At 40.2% G+C, this 22,636-nt stretch overlaps 1 protein-coding gene across 3 annotated transcripts in view; it reads left to right on the top strand.

The window, feature by feature from the left end:
* tnk2b (tyrosine kinase, non-receptor, 2b) overlaps window positions 1–21,803 on the top strand; it is a 54,366-nt gene extending 32,563 nt beyond the window's left edge. The window contains exons 4-19 of one of the 3 annotated variants that reach the window (XM_088334904.1): window positions 1,346–1,615; window positions 1,696–1,848; window positions 3,256–3,419; window positions 4,966–5,085; window positions 5,919–6,045; window positions 6,194–6,340; window positions 9,896–9,990; window positions 10,121–10,315; window positions 10,513–10,604; window positions 12,295–12,417; window positions 13,474–13,880; window positions 14,439–14,781; window positions 14,860–15,527; window positions 16,537–16,632; window positions 19,060–19,190; window positions 20,751–21,803. In XM_088334904.1, coding sequence (XP_088191030.1) covers window positions 1,346–1,615; window positions 1,696–1,848; window positions 3,256–3,419; window positions 4,966–5,085; window positions 5,919–6,045; window positions 6,194–6,340; window positions 9,896–9,990; window positions 10,121–10,315; window positions 10,513–10,604; window positions 12,295–12,417; window positions 13,474–13,880; window positions 14,439–14,781; window positions 14,860–15,527; window positions 16,537–16,632; window positions 19,060–19,190; window positions 20,751–20,757 — 3,138 coding nt within the window. In that variant the 3' untranslated portion in view covers window positions 20,758–21,803. Of the gene's footprint in view, window positions 1–1,345; window positions 1,616–1,695; window positions 1,849–3,255; window positions 3,420–4,965; window positions 5,086–5,918; window positions 6,046–6,193; window positions 6,341–9,895; window positions 9,991–10,120; window positions 10,316–10,512; window positions 10,605–12,294; window positions 12,418–13,473; window positions 13,881–14,438; window positions 15,528–16,536; window positions 16,633–19,059; window positions 19,191–20,750 lie in introns of all 3 variants that reach the window. The other 2 variants (XM_088334907.1, XM_088334900.1) reach the window with 2 other exon arrangements.
* Window positions 21,804–22,636: the final 833 nt, after the last annotated feature.

Genomic DNA, 22,636 nt, shown 5'->3' with positions numbered 1-22,636 from the left:
AGTTGAAAAAAAGTGCTGTCAAATCTATTAATTGAGACGAGGCGTGTTGGCATGGACAGGTGTTTACTTATGTGTCACTCCCAAGTAAACCATCCGACTGTAAACATGAGGGGACACGACGCGCATGTTTAGTAAGGATGTTGCATGATGGGTAATTTTGTTCACATAACATCACATAAAGAGAGGAATTGGATAGTCACTTTATATTGTTTTTCTGTCAACTTTAGTTGCGAACAAAAGATTTGAAGCGCAGTTGCCTATTTCTACTTGAACATGTGTTTCAGGTTGTGAGGGTTTCATCTCATCTCATCTCATCAGCTGTACCGCTTATCCTCATTAGGGTCGCGGGGGGGCTGGAGCCCATCCCAGCCATCTTCGGGCAGTGGGCAGGGGACACCCTGAACTGGTTGCCAGCCAATCACAGGGCACACAGGGACAGACAATTCATTCGCTCATTCACACCTTGGGACAATTTGGACCGGCCAATTCACCTGAAATGCATGTTTTTGGAACGTGGGAGGAAACCGGAGTGCCCGGAGGAAACCCACTCAAGCACGGGGAGAACATACAAACTCCGCACAGGAAGTCTGGAGCTGGATTTGAACCCACGACAGGTTCCCATGACATGAACTGTGCCGCACAAGCGCTAACCACTGCGCCGCCGTGCTGCCCTGTGAGGGTTTAATTTATTTATTTTACACTGCAGTGTTAAACACACTCTGTATTGTTGAACATTTGTTGTGTGAAGATACTTGAAGTAGAGTAACATATGTCTATTTGAGCAGCTATCTGACTAGAGGTTGTGATTTATTCAATAGATTGAAACTCACATTATGTGGTTTTGCAGTTGAAAGTTGGTGTGAACAAAGTACTTGAAGTACAGTTGCATAAGTCTACTTGACCAGAGTTCTCAGGTTATGAGAGTTAGATCTGATTTCCTTAACTCACTTTATATTAATTACTGTTGATTTTTGTTTTGCTGTATTGATTACTGTTTAATTTTGCTGCACTTCAAGTGTAGAATCAATCTCTTGCTGGAGGGGTGCAATGATTATTACAAGGTTCTATAACACAACTATCTGTTTGTTCAACTGACTTGAATACCGCTCAGAAAATTTCAAATTCTTTTTAAAGTAATGGAAATAGTTACTTTGGGTAATTTAGTTACAAACTCAGTTACTTTTTGGAAGAAGTAGTGAGTAACTATAACGTACCCAGACTACCAATATCCGACTTTATTTAAAGCCACCGATACTAATATCAGCTTCCGATACTGTACTATGTTGTCCCATTGCATTTTTTCACTTTCAGATTAACTTTTTTCACACTTTCAAAACTTTGCCAGGTATTCAGTGGTAAACGTCCGGATGGTGCCGACTTTCTCCAGCATAGCCAACCCACCTCCTCCTTCCGTAAGCTGTCTCCCACACCTCCTCTGGGCCTGGTGGAGGGGGTCTTGCCAATGCATCCCGCTGGTGACACTGCTCTGGGTGTGCATCAGCAGTCTTTGACCTGCCTTATCCCGGAAAAGGACCTGACTCTCCTGGAAAACCTGGGGGATGGGTCCTTTGGTGTTGTAAGGAGAGGAGAGTGGCTAACACCTGCAGGAAATGTGGTGAGGATACGTTTTGTTCCTGCATGTTCAACACCCAAATGTCACGTAGTGAATCCGTACGTAACTTTTTGGATTTTCAGATGAACGTGGCGGTCAAGTGTTTAAAGACAGATGTGCTTAGCCAGCCTGACGCTCTGGAGGATTTCATCTGTGAAGTCAACGCTATGCACTCCCTAGATCATCAGAACCTCATTCGCCTTTATGGTGTGGCGCTCACACACCCGATGAAGATGGTAGTGCACACACACAGAACAGATCCCATATAGGGACAGAATTGCAAATATTGTACATACGATGGGCATGGCACCATGAGTTTTACAGTTGTGTCAGTACTGTGCTTTTTTCATAATGTTTGAAGACCAAATCTTAAAGTTAACTTTAATTTACTAACGTCTGGGCCTTGATACACTCTTATTTTGGGGTCTTCTCAGCTGAACTTGATGCTGACAACAGTCCTTAGTGTTAAGTTTGGTTTAATTTATGAAAGATAATGAGTTATATTTTAACCATAGTTAAATGCCCGCTAATGGTAAAGTGGCTAGTTGGCAGATGAGACTGTTTGCTCAATTATACTATTGGCGACTGTGACAAACGTGGCCTCAAATGGTAGCTGCTAATGTTGCTTTTTATTATTACTCCATTCGCTAATGCTCTTAACAGCATTAAACTTAGCGTTAAGACAAGGATCGCCGACAAAAAAAGGCTCTAAAAGTCATAAAATCAAGTCGTACAGAATAAAAATATCTCAGGATTGTTTATAAGTATAAGCAGGGCAGGAATATATTTAAAAAATGAAATAAAACATGGAAAGAATGAACAAGTAAGCATTTGTCATAAAGATATAAAACATTAATGAGTCAAAAGCTTAAACAAAAATGTTTTTTAAAGTATTTTTTGTAACATATAAATTCGGACTTACTGTACGCATACATTTGATTTAAAATATGTGATTTACTATTACTATATAAGATATCAAAACATTAAATTTTAAATTTAATATAAATATTTAATCAAAGTATTTTAGGTCATATAGCGTAAAAAAATCAGTCAACAGCACCTGTTAATGTATGCTAGCAGAATTTGAAAACAAACCTTATAACAAAATGTATTTCCCATTTCCAGAATTAATTTTTGAGAACAATTTGCAATTTAAAACAATATTGTCAGCAATGACATGTGGAACATTTATAATGGTAATATATCCTCCACCCCCCCAAAATCTCATGTCATTGACATAAGCTTGTGTGACATTTTATTTCTTGTTCTTGTCCGATACAAATTGTCAGCCAGGATGCCCTAATATACGCATGACCTTCCAGTCCTTTCTAATCTGCTTTAACAGAAGGCCTGGGCCTTTGTGTGTGAGTGGTAAATGGATGGAAGAGAGCAGCGAGAAACAGGAAGGGAGGAGAGCAAGTTTACTCGGAGCAAAAACAACCCCTGGCAATGACTGCCTTTCCAACAAAGTGCTACCTCTGAGTGCCAAATAGTTTGCTAGCTGTGTCATTCTTTAAAGCCTTCCTGTTTTTGTCACCTTTGTCAACATAAGCACCCCTAACGCTTCTAATTTTACAATGTGTTTGAGTTCTTTTAAAGCGCCTATCCTCCTTATGCAGACGTTCATCCCTCTTTTTCCAAAGGTGACCGAGCTGGCGCCACTTGGTTCCCTGATAGTACGCTTGAGGTGCCTCCATCCACAAGGCCCTTTGCTGATCCACACGTTATGTCAGTATGCGGTTCAGGTAGCCTGTGGCATGGCCTATCTGGAGCACAGGCGCTTTATCCACAGGGATCTGGCGGCCAGGTAAAATGTATTATTAGGCTTACGACCGGTGGGGTGTGATCCTCAACATGTTGTTGGGTGGTCTTCACTGTCTCGGTTTCCTTCATGGAATATTTGTATGGCATTTGACATTTTTCATAAATTCATTACAACTATAGAATACCATATTAATCCGTTCTGAGTTGGAGATCGCAAAGTGAAAATGCCGCATAGCAAGAGATAGCAACCTTTGGTAAGAGGCTGAGAACCCCAGGTACCCCAGATAAAACCATAAGAATAACAAAATAATATATAGTAAGCTCTACTTATGTGTTATATACCTGCATATTACTAAGAAAAAATATGAAAAAACATATCCGGAAATGAAACATGAAATTTGAGTTACCTTTGGCGTGCCATGACTTAGGGTCGTAGTGGGTGGATGCAGATGGTACAAGAAGTCTAAGACAGTGGATTCAAAATTTAATTAATTCTAAAAGTTCAACTTGTAATGCTCTTAGAAAAGTCCTTATTGTCAATTTACAACTATATAAATTAGTGATTTCCTGATAATCACAAGCTTTGTTTCGATGGTTTTGCTTTTCCCTTTCGCATCACTGCAAACTTTGGGACCCATAGCGAACAAATACAGTACAAAAAAATACAATATTGTATTGCCAATGCGCAAAGCCTTTATGAAGCACATGAGATTCAAAACTAAATGAAGCAACAGAAAGACATTTTGGAAGTAGTTCAGCCAAAACCATATTGGCATTTTCATGCAAACCAATAGCAGACCTGCTCTTTATATGGTGTCGACCAAAAGCAAACAGCCAATATTTGATGTAACTCGTCACACGCATTAAAACCGCAGAGTTAGAGTTTTTTAGAATAGAATAGAATAGAATAGAATAGAATATGCCTTTATTGTCATTGTTACAACATGGGATATGCTGTGACAACGAAATTGGACGACTCCAGTCCCACATTTACAGTGAGGATAAGGAAACAAAGAGATAAAGGAACAAAGAACTAACTGACTTTGTTGTAAGTAGGCTTTGTTTTCCTCCAGGGGGGGTGTTGATGAGGGGGGTGAGGGTCAAACAGAGTTGCTGGATACAACCGGAATATTTGATGTTTGATCTTACATTACACATTACACATAGTCCAGTGTTTTTCCGAATTGCTCAGTCCACAATTGAATGGATTTGGGAGTACAGTCCATAAACATGCCCGATTAAAGTCGCCGTCGACGATAAAGCTCCGTTGGGGAGTGCAAGCTGCTGTTTATTGATAGCAGCGGGCAGGAGATTTGGGTAGATGAATTCCCTTTGTAGTTAATGTCGTATAGTGGGGAAAATGGCGTAAATAGGGGCCAAAAAAGCACCTTATTCCACACCCAACATTTATTGAGACCCAAAGTTCCTGAGTTAAAGAAAGATTGTGTTTTTATCTTGTTGGTTTTAAATCAGAAGATGGTGTAATAACAGTTGTGGTTTGCAATAGTCTGTGGTCTGTGTAGCCCTTTAAGACTCCTTGTGATAAAGGGCTATACAAATAAACATGACTGACTGACTTGTCTCTTCAGGAACATTCTGCTGGCATCATCTCACACGGTGAAGATTGGTGATTTTGGCCTGATGCGGGCCCTCCCGAACAATCACGAGCATTATGTCATGCAAGAACATCGAAAGGTTCCCTTTGCCTGGTGAGTGAACTGAAGTGAGAATACAATATTTGAGCTGAAGACTTGGGCAGATATGTAGAAATCATTGTCAAAAGCATAATAATAAATGATAAAAATATATTTAGGTCTGAAAATGTTATTACACACTGCAAAACATTTCCCTCTTCACCCACTGACTTTGACTAGTTTCTTTCTCTCTCCCTTCCACTTATTAAGTAAGGGTAAGGGAAGTATTCCCCTGGGAATTGGGAACATACGTCAGTCTTACCAATTCCCTAGATTTTGAACCACGCTTGTGATATAACATACATGAGAGTTCTTAAGTTCTTTTTTTTAAGAACGTTTTATGATTATTTTTACTCACCTCAAAATGTAAAACTTAATTTGGTGAAAACAATACATTATAGTGTTAAACATGCCTGAAACTTAACTATGTTACCAAATAACTGTTGTGCTTGATTCTTCCTCGTCTTCCCAGCAACCACTTCTCTCCGTACTTTTCCTTGTTTTGTTGTGCCCTCTGTAGGAATTTGCATCCCATTATGCAAGCTAAACCCATAATGAGTTAGCTAGTTCCCTTCCACAATTGCTTCTACCTGGACTATAGCGCAGAGTGGGCGTGGCCCCCTACCTAACTTTGTTAAAAAAGGCTTGTGCACCTTCCACTTCCAACTCCCTCTACGCTTTGTGGAGAAATGGAAAATTATTTCCTTCCTTGTGAGCACACTTGCCTGCCTAAGGTGCAAAACGAAGAGGGAGAGTAATGAGATTGAGCCTTAGTGTTCTCCCTTATCCATATCTACCTTTCTAATGCATTCCATTGGAAATACATTATGACTCTTTCTGTGCTCCAGGTGCGCCCCTGAGAGTCTGAAGACCAGAACCTTCTCTCATGCAACTGACACATGGATGTTTGGTGTGACTTTATGGGAGATGTTCACGCACGGCCAAGAGCCTTGGCTAGGCCTCAATGGTAGCCAGGTGCTTATGAGAATTCCGCCTAAATAGGGAATATTCAGAAATAATGCTGTCAAGATAAAATTATTTAATTGCAGTTGATCAAAAGAACTAACACAACTACTCATACCTAAATACTGAGATATCGTTCTCTTTTTTTTTCCTCCCGCAGATCCTGCATAAAATTGATAAAGAAAGCGAACGCCTCCCCAAGCCAGAAGACTGTCCACAGGATATTTATAATGTCATGTTGCAGTGCTGGGCAGAAAAACCAGATGATAGACCAACTTTTATAGCCCTGCGGGAGTTCCTGCTGGAGGTAACGTGGCACCTCTTTTTAAGCAAATGCTTAACTGTTCCACTGTAGTTTTAAGGGGATCTACTCATTAAGCAATACCAGAAACAACAGATGCAGACAATTCTGCTCATTTTAAGTACTTTATTAGTTTTCCATTTACATTACTGTATTCCCAAAATTGTTTTTCTTGTAAAATATGGTAAATAATGACTGTATTGTAAGTGCACTGTATATCGTATTTTAAAATGATCGTTGCTATTTTTTTAAATGATCAAAACTATGAGGTAACTCATTTTGCTCTGCTATTACATTTACATTAATGCAGGGGTCGGGAACCTTTTTGACTCAAAGAGCCATAAAAGCAAAAAATATTAATTTTATTTTGGGAAAGAGCCACGCCATATATTATGAGACAAATTTACTAAATTGCTAAACCCGCGCCCCAGACAAAAGCTTAGTGTTCAGCACATTTATTTTTGATGATTTGATAAAAATTATGAAAAGAGAATAATGCCAGAACCCCTGTCCCAAAATCAACAAACATACCACTTTAAACTTGTCTCTTTCTTGCAATTACTCAAGATCCTTTTGACCCTTTTTTTCATATATATTGGTTTCAAAACCAGATGCAAGCAGTTATTGTGTAAAAACGTCACAACATTCTGCAAATAGGGAGCCTGATGAGCTCACTTTTGGCGCAGACAGCGTAGGGCGAGAGATGGGAGGGAGTGCTTGCACTTTTTGCATAGCTCCACCCAACCCTCCCCCTCACCTAATCAAATGACTAAGTTCTCTTCCGGTGTTTTGGCGTATTTACAGTTCTGTGGATTCATCATAAGGTATCTGAACACTGAACACAGATTGTATAGTGAACTTTTATATAAAGGATTCTTTAGCGTTGTACAACCAAAACGAGTTTTTTTTCCCCCTTTTTTTGTGTGACACCTTGACTGTAAATTGTAGTGAAAAACGTGCCCTATATATACTGCAAAGTAATGTCATGATATTCAGCTTTGGTTTGGCTTTGCGTGTATCAAAATAGGATAGACAACTCAAGTTTTAAACAAGATGGAGAAATTTTGCATGCAATCAAATTTGTCTCTGAGCCACAGATACTCATAGAAAGAGCCATATATGGCTCGCGAGCCATAGGTTCCCGACCCCTGCATTAATGCATTCCCAATTTCTTTTCCTCATTAAACACGGTAAATACTGATGTTGGTCCTATTTTAACTATACTGTATTCTTGATATTTTTTTAAATGATCACAATAATAAGGTATATCATTCTTCTGGATTATTTCATTTACAGTGATACACCCACAATAAGATATTCTAGTGGAATTCATTAATGATTGACATTATAAGGCAGATCCGTTCATTATCTGCACCGCTTGTCCTCAGTAGGGTCGCGGGGGTGCTGGAGCCCATCCCAGCCATCTTCGGGCTGTGGGCAGGGGACACCCTGAACTGGTTACCAGCCAGTCGCAGGGCACACAGGGACAGACAATCTGCTCGCTCATTTACACCTAGGGACAATTTTGACCAGCCAATTAAACTGACATGCATGTTTTTGAAATGTGGGAGGAAACCGGAGTGCCCGGAGGAAACCCACGCAAGTACGGGGAGAACCTGCAAACTCTGCACAGGAAGGTCGGTAGCTGGATTTGAACCCATGACCCCAGAACTGTGCCGCACATGCACTAACCACCCGCGCCGATAAGGCAGATCTTTTTCTGTACTATTTAATTTACATGAATGCATTCCTAATTTGTTTTTCTTGAAAAAATACAGAAAATACTGATCAAAATTGTAGATGTTGGTCATATTTTAACTGTATATTATATTATAGATTTTAAATGATCGATAAATAAGGCAAATCATTTCCCTGCATTTTTTTCCTATTCTAGTAAAACAGTCCTTTTATAAAGTAAGAACAATGCTATTTAAAATGAGTAATTATATAGTGGTTGTCACGTTTGCCCTTTGCCCTCACTTGGCCCCGCCTTTTTGGCGCCAGCTGCTGCTCGTTGCCTCATTGGCTTCCCTCCTATTTAAACTCAGTGCTCTCATTCACTCCTTGTCAGTCCGTCAACGAACCTCTGCACTTGCAAGACTTGTGTTTTGAGTCTGTCTGGCATCCTGCTCGTGTATCCAGTATTCGGTATCGATCCCCCCTGTCTCGTTCTGTCCGGTATCTTGCTACAGTCTCCAGTATCCGGTATCAATCCCGTCTGTCTCATCCTGTCCGTTATCTTGCTCCCATCTCCAGTGTCCGGTATCGATCCCGTCTGTCTCGTCTTGTCCGGTATTTTGTACCAGTATCCAGTATCGACCCCGTCTGTCTCCTCCTGTCCAGTATCTTGCTCTGGCCTCCAGTATTTGGTATCGATCCCGTCTGTTTCCTGCTCTCCGGTATCTTGCTCCGGTATCCAGTATCGATTCTGTCTGTCCCGTCGGTATCTACCCGTGTGTCCTGTAATTGATCCCATCTGTTCTGTCCAAGCTCAATCTCGTCTGCCTCTGACTCCCCTGTCTCACTTCTTCCGCCCAGCGATCGCCGCATCCCTGGCGTTAGTGTTCACGCGCATGACCGCCCCATTCCCATAAAATAGAGCTTGTGTGAAAAAGTTACGCGTCTGAGTCCTCCGTCTGTGCGGGTGCTGACGGTGGTTGAACAAGATATTCAATTTAATGGCACTTAGTCTGTTCTCTAAGGTTGCTGGTAAGATATTTACTGAATTCCCATCGACATGTCAAGAGAAAAGAAAGGAGATCATTATTTGATCGCACAAAACATCCAGCTAAAATCCTAAATTGTACATCCCGATCAGATCAAGGTTTTTCAAAGCCTTTTCCCCCCTACCCATCCCACAATATTTACCAACTTTGGTAATTGGATTAAATTCAACGGAATGTGATGTTGAGATCTTTATATTCCTTCTCAGTGTTTTACTTTGACCAAAATCCAGCCATTGGAAAAGCCTGTTTGAAGACACAGGCAAGAAACTTAAATGCCCGACTCATCAACCAATGACCCTATACCAGGGGTCACCAACTTTTTTGAAGCTGAGAGTTACATTTTGTTACTCATTGGCACGGAGAGCTACCAATTTGATATGCATTTCTAAAATGACAATTTAGCGCATTATTTCTATGTTGTAACTATGTTATTACCAGGTTGTAATTATTAGACTTTGTGTTAAAATGGCTCAGTCAACCACTAAAACAGTATGTGAGTTAGAAATCAAATTTCCTGGAAAATAACAATGGGGTATTTTCAGATCGCAGCAAGGCTTTAGGGCTAGGACCTTAGCTTGGCCTTTTGGCTGAGAGTAAGAGTCCCGGCTCCTTGGCTTTGTAGCGTATTATGAACTGACCGATAACGGATAATGGATAATGAATAACGAAGATAGAACAATAACCCTTAAAAACCCCAAAACCCCCATCCACAGGCTACTTAGGTGTTCTTAGAGGCCTACCTAATAAAAAAATATCATAAGTATCATGAAAAATATTTTACAGCGTGATCCAATGAGGTGAGTGTTTGTGTCTGAAGTACTTGTATGTGTTGCAGACCATGCCGACGGACATGTGTGCCCTGCAGGACTTTAATATGCAAGATAAGCTCCTAATTCATGCCGATGATGTCATTACCATCATCGAGGGCCGGTGAGAGCGTTTTTTTTTTTTTTTTTTTTGGGCTGAAGCAATGTAACCGCCGGCTTCATTTGTTTTTTGTTATTCAGTTGATGTGAATTTCCAGGTTCCAGTCTTTTATTAATCATTTTCAATATTTCAGAGCGGAGAATTACTGGTGGCGAGGTCAGAATAAGCGTACCCTGAAAGTGGGAGCGTTCCCCAGGCACGTGGTGACATCAGTCGCGGGTTTGTCGGCCCACGACATCAGCCGCCCGCTCAAAAACAGCTTCATCCACACCGGCCACGGAGACGCCAACCCTCATCGCTGCTGGGGCTTCCCGGACAGGATTGATGAGTAAAGCTTCTTAATTGCTTGATTGCAGTTTAGGTGACAAGTTGATGAGGTTAGGCTAACGATTACATTCAAGAAATAGGCTAATATAAGTTGCAGTGTGACCTTTAGACCAGTAGATAGCAGTAGCTTATAACAATGGAAGGCTTCTGATGATGATGATGATGACTAAGTGATCTCTGCTGTCTTCTCCCTACCAGTTTATATCTTGGGAATCCTATGGATCCTCCTGATGTTTTGGGTTCCGACCTAAGTGCAGCTCGGCCCACTCAGCTGCCAGGGCGAGCTAAAAGTGAGTGAATGTTAATCTATGTTAATGTTATTTCAGTAGCTTTTATAATTTGTCGATTATCACACGAATGTGTTTCTGTACAATGTATCAGAATATTAGTTTTTGTACTTACTACAAAATCAGATATCAATGAAACAGCATCGTTCAAATCCATACACACAAAAATAATTCAACGTTAATATAGATAAAATGCCAGTATGGAAAAAAAAATACAAAATAAAACAACACTTTTTGTCAGGAAACGGGCCAGGAAGCAGGAAGTGTGAACTCAAATGCGTAGACGATCTGTCACTTTAATTGGAAAATAAAAGTTGTCCAACACACAGGGACCAAAGACAAAACAAAACAGGCTTAAAGGCAATCAAAATTACAAACAAGGCATTTACTCTGAACAAACAGGCATGAACAGGTTTTCCTCATAGTGAAGCAATGGTCTGGCAACGGGCAATCCCAAAAGGAGCGTTTTAGTACTCCACCAATTCAATTCGTCTCAGCCGGTGTCAAGGGGCAGGGCCAGCTGGGTGCCATGACGACCGTGCAGGACATGACACTTTTACCGTGACTTTAAATACTAAATGTATTTAAGGCAGGGGTGACAAACAACTGACAAATACTTAACCCAGAAGTTGGCGAGCAAAAATGTTGAAAGAGCCATATAAGGCAAAAAAAACCCAACATATTTTTTAAAGATGCAAAAAAAAAAGAGAATTGATTTATAAAAGGCATTTAAGGAAAGCAACACATGCTGTATACATTGATATACCTTTTGGAAAATGTTAAGAATGTTTGTGTCATATTTGTTGTCCTACAGAAACCATATCATTTTACATTATCAAACATTTTTGAAAAAGTGCTAGAGAGCCACTTGAGAGTGCCAAAGAGCTGCATTCGGTTCCAGAGCCGCTGGTTTTTGACCCCCGACTTACCCTACTTTTAAGTTACAAGAACCTTGAGAAGAGACATGCTATATTTGCATACTATATAGAAAGTACGAAGGAATGAAAGATCAGTTTTCAATTAAGATGGCACTGAATTCATTAACTAAATTGAAACCTAAAACAAAAAAATCTCTACTCAATTCTTGAGTACTCATACTGGTTAGCATGTCCTCCTTGTAGTTAAGCAATCTAATTCTTACCTTTGCAAAACATCTATTTGGGGTTACTCAATTTCTTGTTTGTGTAAAGGTGAAAAAAAGGAGTGAATAGGTGCTTTTCTGCTCTTTAGCGTTCTGACCTACCAATACGAATAAATGATGTGCATATGGAACCAATAAAAACTCTTAGACACTGGTTGGTAATTCCAAACACTTACCAACAAGCAGGTTGTTGCCTTGCATGGCTGACGCTGCTATCGGTATATGAGTGTGTGTGAACGGGTAAGTGTGAGGCACATAGTAAAGAGCTTTGGGAGGTCTCCACTGACTTGAATAAATGCAGACCATTTATATTTATGTTTTGTAACATGATGTATATCATTTATGACTATGAAATTGTTATGTCCAGATGTTCTGTCAAAACTGCTGCTTTTCGAATATTTCTTTGCTTGACATTGAAATGTGCCTTGCAAAATTGTTTTCTTTTCTTTCCTCAGACATTTTTGATTACTTCTTTTCTGACCTACTTGCTGTGCTTTCTTTCCCCCCATTCTCAATCTTTGCGCGGTGCCTGCGGCCGCATTTTGTTTCCAGAAGTGCCTCCTCCTCGTCCTCCTCAACCTACACCGGTAATCAAGAGTAAGTCTTCTTTGTCTCTGCAGCCCCTCACCCATTGCTCCTGTCCTCTCTTCTCTCTTCTAGCTCAGCTCTTCAAAGGTACACCTCATGCATTTTTCCTTTTTTGCTTGTTGATCTGTGACTCTTCCGTTGCTTTTACCAATATTCAACACTGCTGCCAAGTGCCAGCACAATGCCCTTTGGAGTTATATGGTGTGAACAGTGTTTGACGTGTTACTGTAAAAAAACTAGTGACTTTATTTAAAAAGTAATTGCTTTACCACCCAGATTACTGACACTCAAAAGTAAGCCGTTAATCTGAAAGTATTTTATAGTTACATATTACCATGTATACTCACATTGAAGCCGATAACAGACATAGAAAGAGTGTAGACCAACCTGTGGAAGCGATGAACCCCTCATATTCCTTGGCGTGTGCAATCTTGAAAGCTTGCACACTCCATATCCATTTTGTCTTTTGTCTTCAAACCACCTGAAGAATTCTTTCTCTATTTCTGGGTAATGTACAACGCATTATTTTTTTCCAGGCATGGTGTAACGCATAAATGATTTTACAAATTAAAAAGAAAAAAAAAAAAATCAGCGCTTCTACTCTAAATTGTGTTTTTATTGCCCCATTGATTTACAATTAGTTTGTTGTATAAGCCACACCCCTCTGCACATGCTGCCTACCATTCGCTAATGGTGACACACAAATAACACAAATAACGCATATAAACTGACCCCCTGATTTCATTTTTTAATTGTATGGTTGTAAGTAAGGCTTAGATTTAAATAGTAGAGAGAATATCAAAATATCAGTTGGGAGAAATTCAGCGTCTGTTCTTGAAACGGCAGCACCGTTACTGTATTCAATTGTATTTTGTAGGTACCATAACCAAACCCAACCATCACATTAGAGTTGTGTATTTGGCAGATAATAGATTGTACTTTGCTTCATAATTGGAAGATTAACTGTCTTGGTGTACTTTTAAAATGTAGCTGAGTAGCGCACAATGTTCCAACATCAGTTGTCACAACTTTTATTTAGAGTACTCGTTCCCGTTCCTTTGTAATGCGTTACTTAAAACACTGGGTGCTATCAGATGCTTAAGTCTCCAAAAGTAATGAATTATAATGCTCATTTCTCCTCAGAGCCTTGTTACGACGCAGTGTATCAGGATGAGGACTTGACATCCGTGGGACTGAAGAGACAGCCTCTTCGGAAAACAAGCTCCATCAAAGGCCTCAAACTCCGACCGACAGCCTGGGTGTCTTCTTGCAAACATGGGACTGCCAAGAAAGAAGTATCCCTCATTGACTTTGGGGAAGAGTTTTCATCACCCACACACTCCCCGTCACCTGTGGTGGAATTCCCAATTTCTTCGCTCGCAAAGCTGGCTTTGGAAGCAGAGAATCTTTTGGATCGGACACCACCTCAGAGTCCTTCCAAATATTTGCCTCGTCCTCTTCACCCCACTCCAGTGGTGGACTGGGATGCTCTGCCTTTACCTCTTCCCCCGACGTACGACGATGTAGCCCGAGATGAGGACGATCTGGAGGTGCGGTCTTCATATTTTGTGTCCAAGATGACAGCCAATTATTAATTACAGCGGGGGTTGCGTTTCAAAAAGATCTTGCAATAGTCAAAACCCTCAAAATAGAAACATTTTTTATTTATTAGATATCAGTAACATGTAAAATATACGACTGTAACCATATAACAAGTATAGATCTAAAAAAAACCACATAACACAGAATTGCAGTTGAATGAATGGTCTTTATTATAATTATACAATAGAAAAACAAAATTGGAGGCTTCTCTTTTCAGTGTAAAAAAGCAATGTAGAGAGCGGCCAGCTATCTGCACTCTAGCATCGTAGATCCTGGGTTGGCCAGGTCTCTATGATGATTGAAATACAACCGTTACGAGTGTAGGTGTTTTCGATGAGTTGTAACTCCAGGTCATCTGTTTTATGGATAATGGATTTGGCGTTGAGTTAAACTCGATACATTTCCTAGAGATTACACATATGTGTCATTTGAACTGCAAACTACTGCCGTAAAGGTTGTATCTATTATATAATTGCATAAAATTGCCATTATTTTTTCATGTTTAGGTAAGTTCCATCAACACCAGGTTGCAACTGCACTCTGAGGAGCAGAAGAATGTCCATATCTCTATGGAGGATGTGTCTTTGGTACAAAAAGTTGAGGTTGTGACCCATGTTATGGACAGAGCAGGCCTGGATGATAACCTCTTTCTCCCTAGCAAGCACAGCCAGGGCCCAACTACCTCTTTCTCCCAGTCCGTAGAAATATTCCAAGAACTTCAGCAAGAGTGCATGAGGAGGCTCAACGTCCCGATTACGCCCTCATGTCTACAGGAGCACAAGTCCACCACTGAAGACAAACCCCAGATCCCTCCTCGTGTCCCTATTCCCCCTCGCCCAATTAAAAAGGGTGACTACTCCTCAGCTCGTTGGTCAAGGGACCTCTCTCTGTCTCCAGGCCCAGTTGATGTTACCAATGACATTTCAGGCTTAGAGCGGGACCGGCCTCCACGAATCCCTCCGAGGGACGCCTTGTCACAGCCTGGCTCCAGAACACCAAGTCCAAAAGGCCCGGAAGCTGTCACCCCTTTTCCAGTTTCCTTTAACACCTGCCCCACCACACACAACTGCAGCTCCTACCTCTCTACCTCTCCAGTTAAATATATGCCAACTACGCACAGTTTTGCCCTAAATCCCAAATATGCTGCACCTAAAGTGATGCAGGCACAGGGGAAGGACTTTGAAAACAAAGGGCCCTGCATCCTCCCTATTGTCCGTGATGGACGAAAAGTCAGCCACACTCACTATTACCTTCTGCCAGAGAGGCCGCCCTACCTCGACAAATACAACCACTTCTTCAGGGGAACCGAGAGCCTGAGTGGCAGTGCCGTGTTAGGCAGATATGTGCGGCAAGCTAACACCGCCACGGTCCAGCCTATGGTGCACGGCACTCTAAATGGACGTGGGGTTGACCCGCTGGCTGAGATGAAAACTAATTTTCTCTCCAACAACAACAGCAGTCTTGAAGGACGGACTGGAATGAAGACATCAGACAGTCTCTCTGGAATTTGTACAGAAGGGCTGACGGCACCATCAGGCAGCGCTTACTGCCCAAGGACAGACAGACTGGAAAACTCTGCCGACAAAGTCAAAGTGGTAATGTTTTACAGTATATTTGCTTGCTAGTAATGACCTAGAAATATACTGAAGGGCTGAAATTATGCAGAATGAACTAAGTAATTGTCTATTTGTAAACAATAACCTGTGGTAAAGTTTGTAGAGTCAACACGCTTGGTTTGCCATTGTACCCTAAGGACCAAAGATCTAACGTTATTGATTTGTAAATCTCTAGTGACAATGGCGATTTTCTTCGATGTAAAGGAGGTAGGAAGACCGTCTCAGTTATTTATCGATTCATGAACTTTTAGATACTGTATAAATAAGATTTTACTGTGGACCTTAACTATTTACATACCCAACATCCAATAATGGCTGTACTGACATACTGTAAGGCCATTAGCACATAGGATATCATTTTGAAATACAGCATTCTTTCATTAATGTTTTTGACAAATTTACCAAATGGTGGTAACGCTATTAAAAAATGAGAAATCTTTTAACAGTTAATTATCTGCGTGTCATAGAGTGATTTTCACTTTGCAATATGTTGTCATTTGGATATCTTTACGTTTCAAGTAAGTATACATTTTAATATTAGTAATGGATGACTACAAACAGGTATTAGGCGAATACCAAACCTTTTCAGTATCAGAGGCCATCCGAAAGCCATTTTGCGATCAGGAATTTGCTTTCTACTAGCATGAAGTAGTACCAAAACAAAGTTTCAGTAGCGCTCTGATACCCAGCTTGATTTCAAGTTAATGGTTCTGGCAGTATTGGTGAATAATTAAAAACAAGAAAAGAGAATTGACAAAGATTGTATTGAATTTTAAAGGGAAAACCGCGGTGCTCCTTTCATCTATTATAAGTTGATATTGTTATTAGGACTTAGCATCTGTGAAAACTCTAAAGATGAGTTATTGTACTGATAACAGTCCCGAAAGGGTGGTTTCAAACATCCCAACATTTTTTTCATTAGATAACTGCATTTGCTTTTTTTGTAATTGATTTCCTCTAAATTGTCCTTGGTTTGATTGTATTACAGGTGCAGGAGGCAGTGCATGGTGTGACAATTGAAGAATGCCAGACTGCCCTCCAAAACCACAACTGGAATATTGAGAAAGCTGTTCATTATTTAAAGGTAAAACAACTATTGCTATTTATACACAATAACTTTGTTTGTTAAATTGGGTGGAATCCTCTGTGCCACAAAATTGAATAAAAAAAAATCTATAAGGTTGGGTCAACCTTTCTGATAGTTATTATTTCAATAATACAATATAAACTTCACTTACACTCACATAAAATTCCTCATCGTCTGTGTCTGAGCCAAATGTCGGTTTCACTTTCTGATCTCTTCTGAAACCATGCCTATGTTTGAGAAAGCTCGAACAACAGTTCCAGCAGACATGTTAGCTCAGGGATTGGAAAAATGTTGAAAAGCCATATTGGACCAAAACAAAAACACAACAGCATGTTTGAAAAAAACACCAGAAGGCCATTATGGAGTGCCAAAGAGCCACAATCCGCCCTCAGAGTTAATTCTCCTCAACGAGACGCTGTTGAGGATAAGAGCCTCGGTCTGACAGCTCTGTCTCTCGCACACCAGATGCCATTTTTGAAGATGGTTCACGTTTAGCTTATCATGTGTTTGGGGATCACCTGACCATTCGTAGTGCAGTTTTCCTAACTTACGGCATACGGCATTACTAAATATTCCTGGGTATACATATGCGAACAATTTTATTGACACTATTAACAGCAAATAATATAAAAAAGACAGCATGCTGATGCAAAAGATACTGTAGAAAAGGTCTGTCACGATTGGCACTAAGAATTGTCGCACCAGCCTGCAAAATGATGATTGTCTGTGGTGAAGGTCACAGATAGTGTGAGCTCTGTGATGCATAGAGGCACAGTTTGATGGTAATGCTTGAAATAAAGCACCTTGGTCTGCATAACGCACATACTCGTTCTTTCATAAACAATCACACTTCCTCTTTAATGTTTTCATTGTATACTTTACCATGTCCGCCTTACAACAACACACTCGGCGCGTCACACTATACAGAACGCCACACATATAGAAAAAAGTCCAATCATTTTTGGTGCACCTTATAGTCACAAAAATAAGGTACACGCATAATAGGTTTTAACTTTAGTAGACACTTGAAATAAGGAAAGAGGCCATCTCTAGATTTTGAACATGTAGAGAAAGGCGATAAGAAATCCCGACCTGTTCGAGAGGCCCTCCCCTGCAGCCTCTCTGCTTATTACATACCCTAGGTTACAAAAACAGATCAGCCCTAAAGGCTGTGGAAATCGGAGAACCGCAACATGATTGGCTGATAGCGACAATTATGTAATTATGTCCTATACAACAAACTGCATTAAAAAAAATAATATTCAAAATAAAGAACTGGCAGCCTATGAAATCTACTTTTAAAAACAGAATAAACGTATCAATGCCACAAGTAACTAGGAACTATTGTTTGATATTCAACGTCACCTTGTAAGAAATCAAACGAAATGCTAAATTTACTAAGCTCTATTTCCGAGTTTTGTAAATTCTCAAATTGACATTAGTTAAAATGACAAATTAATTCCACTCCTAATTTTCAGTTGCATTTAGTCTTTCCTTACGCCATACCAGTAGAGTATAAAAAAAACAAGAAGCCCTTTTTGTCTTAAGTAAACGAGCCATTATATATCTACCCGTGCAATTATATTATATTGTATCTTCCTCATCAGTTTCATTATTTTGTGTCCTAATGTAAGGGGTGTGTTCTAATCCGTCTTTGTCGTTCATGTGTCCATCAATATATTATTTCCCCCTGTCAGTTCATGTGATGGAAAGTCCAACTTTCATCAAACCAAGGAAAGGATTCTACTCAAAAATTATCGTCAAATCAGTCAAGGTTACCGCGTCAAAAGAAAATAACTTCAACTTTATGACATCCCAAAGTTCATTTTAAAATCATTAAAATCTATTAAAATAGAAGCCCATTATTTTTGTCTAGGAAAAGCAGTCATTTGCGATAAAAATGCTTTGTGGCTCCGCAGAGATCCTGTTTGGTGCATTCCAGGTCAAGCCTTACTTACGTTTAGATGTATAACCGATCCCGCAGCTGCAAACAGGTAGTCATTGTAGGTTGATGCTTGCCATTTTTACCCGAGTGGATTCCTCTCAGGCCATAACATTGCTGTGTTGATCCTTGCGGGGAAATTAAGAAACTGCAGCTTTGAAGAATGAGTTGTAGATAAATAATTCTGCTTCCCTCTCTCCTTTTGTGCGTCTGGCCCGTTGTTCCAATTTGGGCACTGTAAAAGAAAGGTATGGCTCTAGGGAGCCATTAAGAGTTTCTTAACAAACAGCAAAACAGTTAGAAAATGGGGAAAAAAAGGCCATCAAAATGTGTTACTCTGAACGTTCGCACTTTTGGGATCAGCTGTTTTCAAATGTGCCGCAAATCAATGAATACTTGCAGTGTTATGTCCGGCAATAAAAAAACATCATGTCTCTTCGGTTTTTCCTTAATGTTTATATTTGCGGTTTGTTTTGCCTTAGGTGGAGCAGTTGTTTGGTCTGGGTCTGAGGAGCAGGCCCGAGTGTCTAAAGCTGCTGGAGACATCTGACTGGAACCTGGAGGTGGCTGGCATCCAGATGTTGGATGCCTACGGAAGTGCAACACAACACAGGTACGTTTTGAATGATGGCAATTTGGTTCTATAGCAGTGGTGGGCGATCTTTTTGGGGTGGCAGGCTGCATTAGTTTGAAAATTTTGGAGGGAAAAAAATGAAGAAATAACATGCACCAAGTTCTCTCACCTTTTGGAGAAATTCACCATTTTGAAGTCAAAAAGGGTGACTTACATGAATTGTGTTGATCCAAGGATAAACCGTTCTGAGGGTGTAGGTGGGGTTATAAACCAAATCATTTCTCACACCCAAGATAGTAGATGTGCCAGTTGTATCTCCTGGAATAATCTTAGCCCAGTTGTTCAGGAACAAGCAAGTTGTAGAGAATAACTCACCACCATGCTAAATATATACCTGCTTTCATGCAACCAACTTGAAAGGATTGGAAAGTGCTTGAATTTTGGGTGAGGTGCTTGTGAATGCTTGAAAGTGTTGCCATGTTTCACAACAAATCTGCTTAAAAATGAAGCCGACACTACTCTTTGTTAGCTTCGCTTTGCCATTGCATTTTTTCTTCCCTCATGATTAACAGAAGCGCAGAAGAAAAACTTCCAAAGAAAACGTAGCTTAAAACACGCGTAACATTTTTGAAACAATTTGGTGACTGGCTTGCCAGGGTGTTCCATTATGCAAAAACCATGTACTATTTCCTCAGAATTTGCATATTCAAGAATTTGGGAATACCTTTAAATAGGATTTGTGAATATAACTTTTATTCACTTTTATTTTGTTGTTGCAATTATACTTTTTATTATTGCTGTTATTTTGTCCGTTGTTTCTTTAATCACGTTTAACTAGATTTATCTTTGTAAGATGGTTAACACGTTTATACATTTTTTGTGTCATCTAAAAATAAAAACACAGAATTACAGATCTTAATGTAGCAGTTTCCATTAGTTGTAGCTCCAGGTCATTTGTTTCATGGGTGATGGATCTCGCATTGGAGAGGATACAGCGGTGGCATGGGTGGCTCAAGAGAGTTGTTAGCATAGCCATAGCAGTAGGCTGGATCTGCAACCTCACGATTGCCTTCTCTCCCGATGACTCAGTCGCTTCCCGAATTTAATAATAATCCAACGAGCACCCGCTGGCGACCACCATTTTATTGCGCTCTTCTGACTTTTCTTAGAGTCTGATTTAACTAATAATTTTCTTTTCAATGTAACGAGTCGCTACGAGCTACCTGCCGTTGTTTGTTTTGGGAGAACCTTTTGACTGGTGCACTGCCTGTTCTGCTCTTTGACTGACAGTATACGCCAGCCAATCACACCCAGTCTCGCCCAGCCAACACACAAAGCCCTCCCTAACCTGCGCCCGTGATAGCATTTGCTGTCTGCTGTCTGCTGTAGAACATAATGCTTGATACGTTGATATTAATGACAATAAAGACAATTTAAATCGAAAGGTGTGGAACAGTGAACCAGCGATAACAGAGGCGCGAAGTAGCCAGGGGCCTCTGTACTGCTCAGCACAAAATTATGATGTGAGCGTAATTGTTTGTCCATTGGGGTTTGTTTTTCCCAGTCTTAATCTAATTCTAAACTTTCTTATGTTTGCAGGCCATAAGGAAAACACATCATGCTGCAAACCTCTGTTTGGAACCTTTCCCTGTGACTGTTCAGACTTTGCATTGATTGAACAATAGCATTTCCGTTAGTATTCAATTGTGTTTTAAAAAACAAGAAATTGTTATGTATAATCAGAACAACCTTTGTTGTTTTTTTCCCTTTGCCTTATGCAACATGTTTTATTTATTCAAGTTTTTATATTCATGTTTTTAACAACTGTATCACATTCCAATTGGTCTGGCCGCTTACCACAGACTATTATTTCCACAACACTCAAGTTTTTGAAAACAACTGTTTTGGCGGAATCATTTCCCATTTTGATATACGACCTGCCCATATTTGAAGAGCAGCGTGTCGTGGTTTGTCAACAAAATCACCCAAGCTTGAAGCCCTAATATACAGTGCCGAGCTAAAGTATAACTATTAGCCATACTCCGCATAGTCCTGCCCCTTATGGAAAAGTGGCAAGAAGTAACCCCTTTCTGAAAGAATACCATAAACCACCCATTTGGGATTTGCCAGTACCTAGATGAGACACACATAACATGAGTAACAAGGTACTCTGGTCACATGTGACCAAAATTTAACACTTGGGGCTGAATGCAAAGTGTAAGTTTGGTGTAAGAGTAAGAATGCACATCAGCCTGAAAACAACATCACCACTATCAAACATGGTGGTGGCACTATCATGTTTTGGGGTTGTTTTTCTTCAGCCGGGACTGGAAAGATCGTTGGAGTTGATCGTAAGATTGATAGGGCCAAATACATGGAGATTCTGGCAGAAAATCAGCTGAGTCTGCAAGAGACCTGAGACTATGTCAAAACGTTCTTGAGGGGGCAATACTTTTGCAAGGCACTGTAAATATATAACATAGGTGCTGGCTTTTGAACTTTGACACAATTTCAAACCCCAAAATATGATTTGGGGGATTTGGAACTTATCAGACCAGCGATCTCTTGTTTTTTATTCTTGCTTTAATGTATTTCGTTTTTCTCATGGTAAAGGGAACTTTCAAAAATATAGCTTTGACAGTATCAACGACAGCAGTTTTTGGAAGTGTTTTGGATCCCACATGGCAGCACTTGGAAGTTGCTTTTTATGCGGTGCCACAAAATAGATGAAGGAAGCTACAGTAAAAGCAGTTAATGTTGTTTTTTTACGATGGATGATGAAACTTTTGATTCTTTTAGAAACAATCTTTAACTGTCTATGTACTTTTATGTAACCCTTGTTCTTTTTTTATTGGGGTTGATGTTTTGCAGCCTTTTAATTTCAAAATGAAAGGCTGTGTGCCCTAAAAGATTTATTTTGAACGTCGAACATCTAGTCAAGTCATGTCAAGTCACATTTATTGGTATAGCCCTTAATCACAAAATGTCTCAAAGGACTACACAGGTCTTAATTACACTGTCCCCTGAACTTAAACTAACATGCGGGCAAGGAAAAACTCAAAACCTCAGCACGGGGAAAATAAGAAACATTGAGAAGGGGTCTCACAAGTGTTAATCCCCCTTCCAGGATAACCAGTCTTTGTAGGGTTTTTACAAACTCCCCATTATCATTGGAAGTTCATAAATACCATTTCCTCCTTTAAAGTCAGTTTGTCATATATGGACTGGTAAGAATTGCTCTTATGTCAAAGTCTTGTCGAACTCTTTTGGTACTATTGTAGCAATACTATTACCGTGACACTCAGGGGGTTTTGCCATTTTAGCTGTATGGGTGGATGTGTCCCTTAAGCATTTGGATCATAGAGGCAACATTTCCTGTGATGGTTCTTGGGCAAGTACAGCCTGGTGGCGCCCATCCCTCTCCAGGCGAACCAAAGTTTCCATCTGGTCATGAACCAAAGAACTCACGCATGTTAGGCAAATGT

This window comes from Urocampus carinirostris, chromosome 1 (assembly GCF_059441175.1).
Source record: "Urocampus carinirostris isolate Australia breed hairy pipefish chromosome 1, RoL_Ucar_1.0, whole genome shotgun sequence".
Taxonomy (NCBI): domain Eukaryota; kingdom Metazoa; phylum Chordata; class Actinopteri; order Syngnathiformes; family Syngnathidae; genus Urocampus; species Urocampus carinirostris.
Note: the sequence above shows the minus strand (reverse complement) of the source record. Positions and strands in the feature narration are given on the sequence as shown.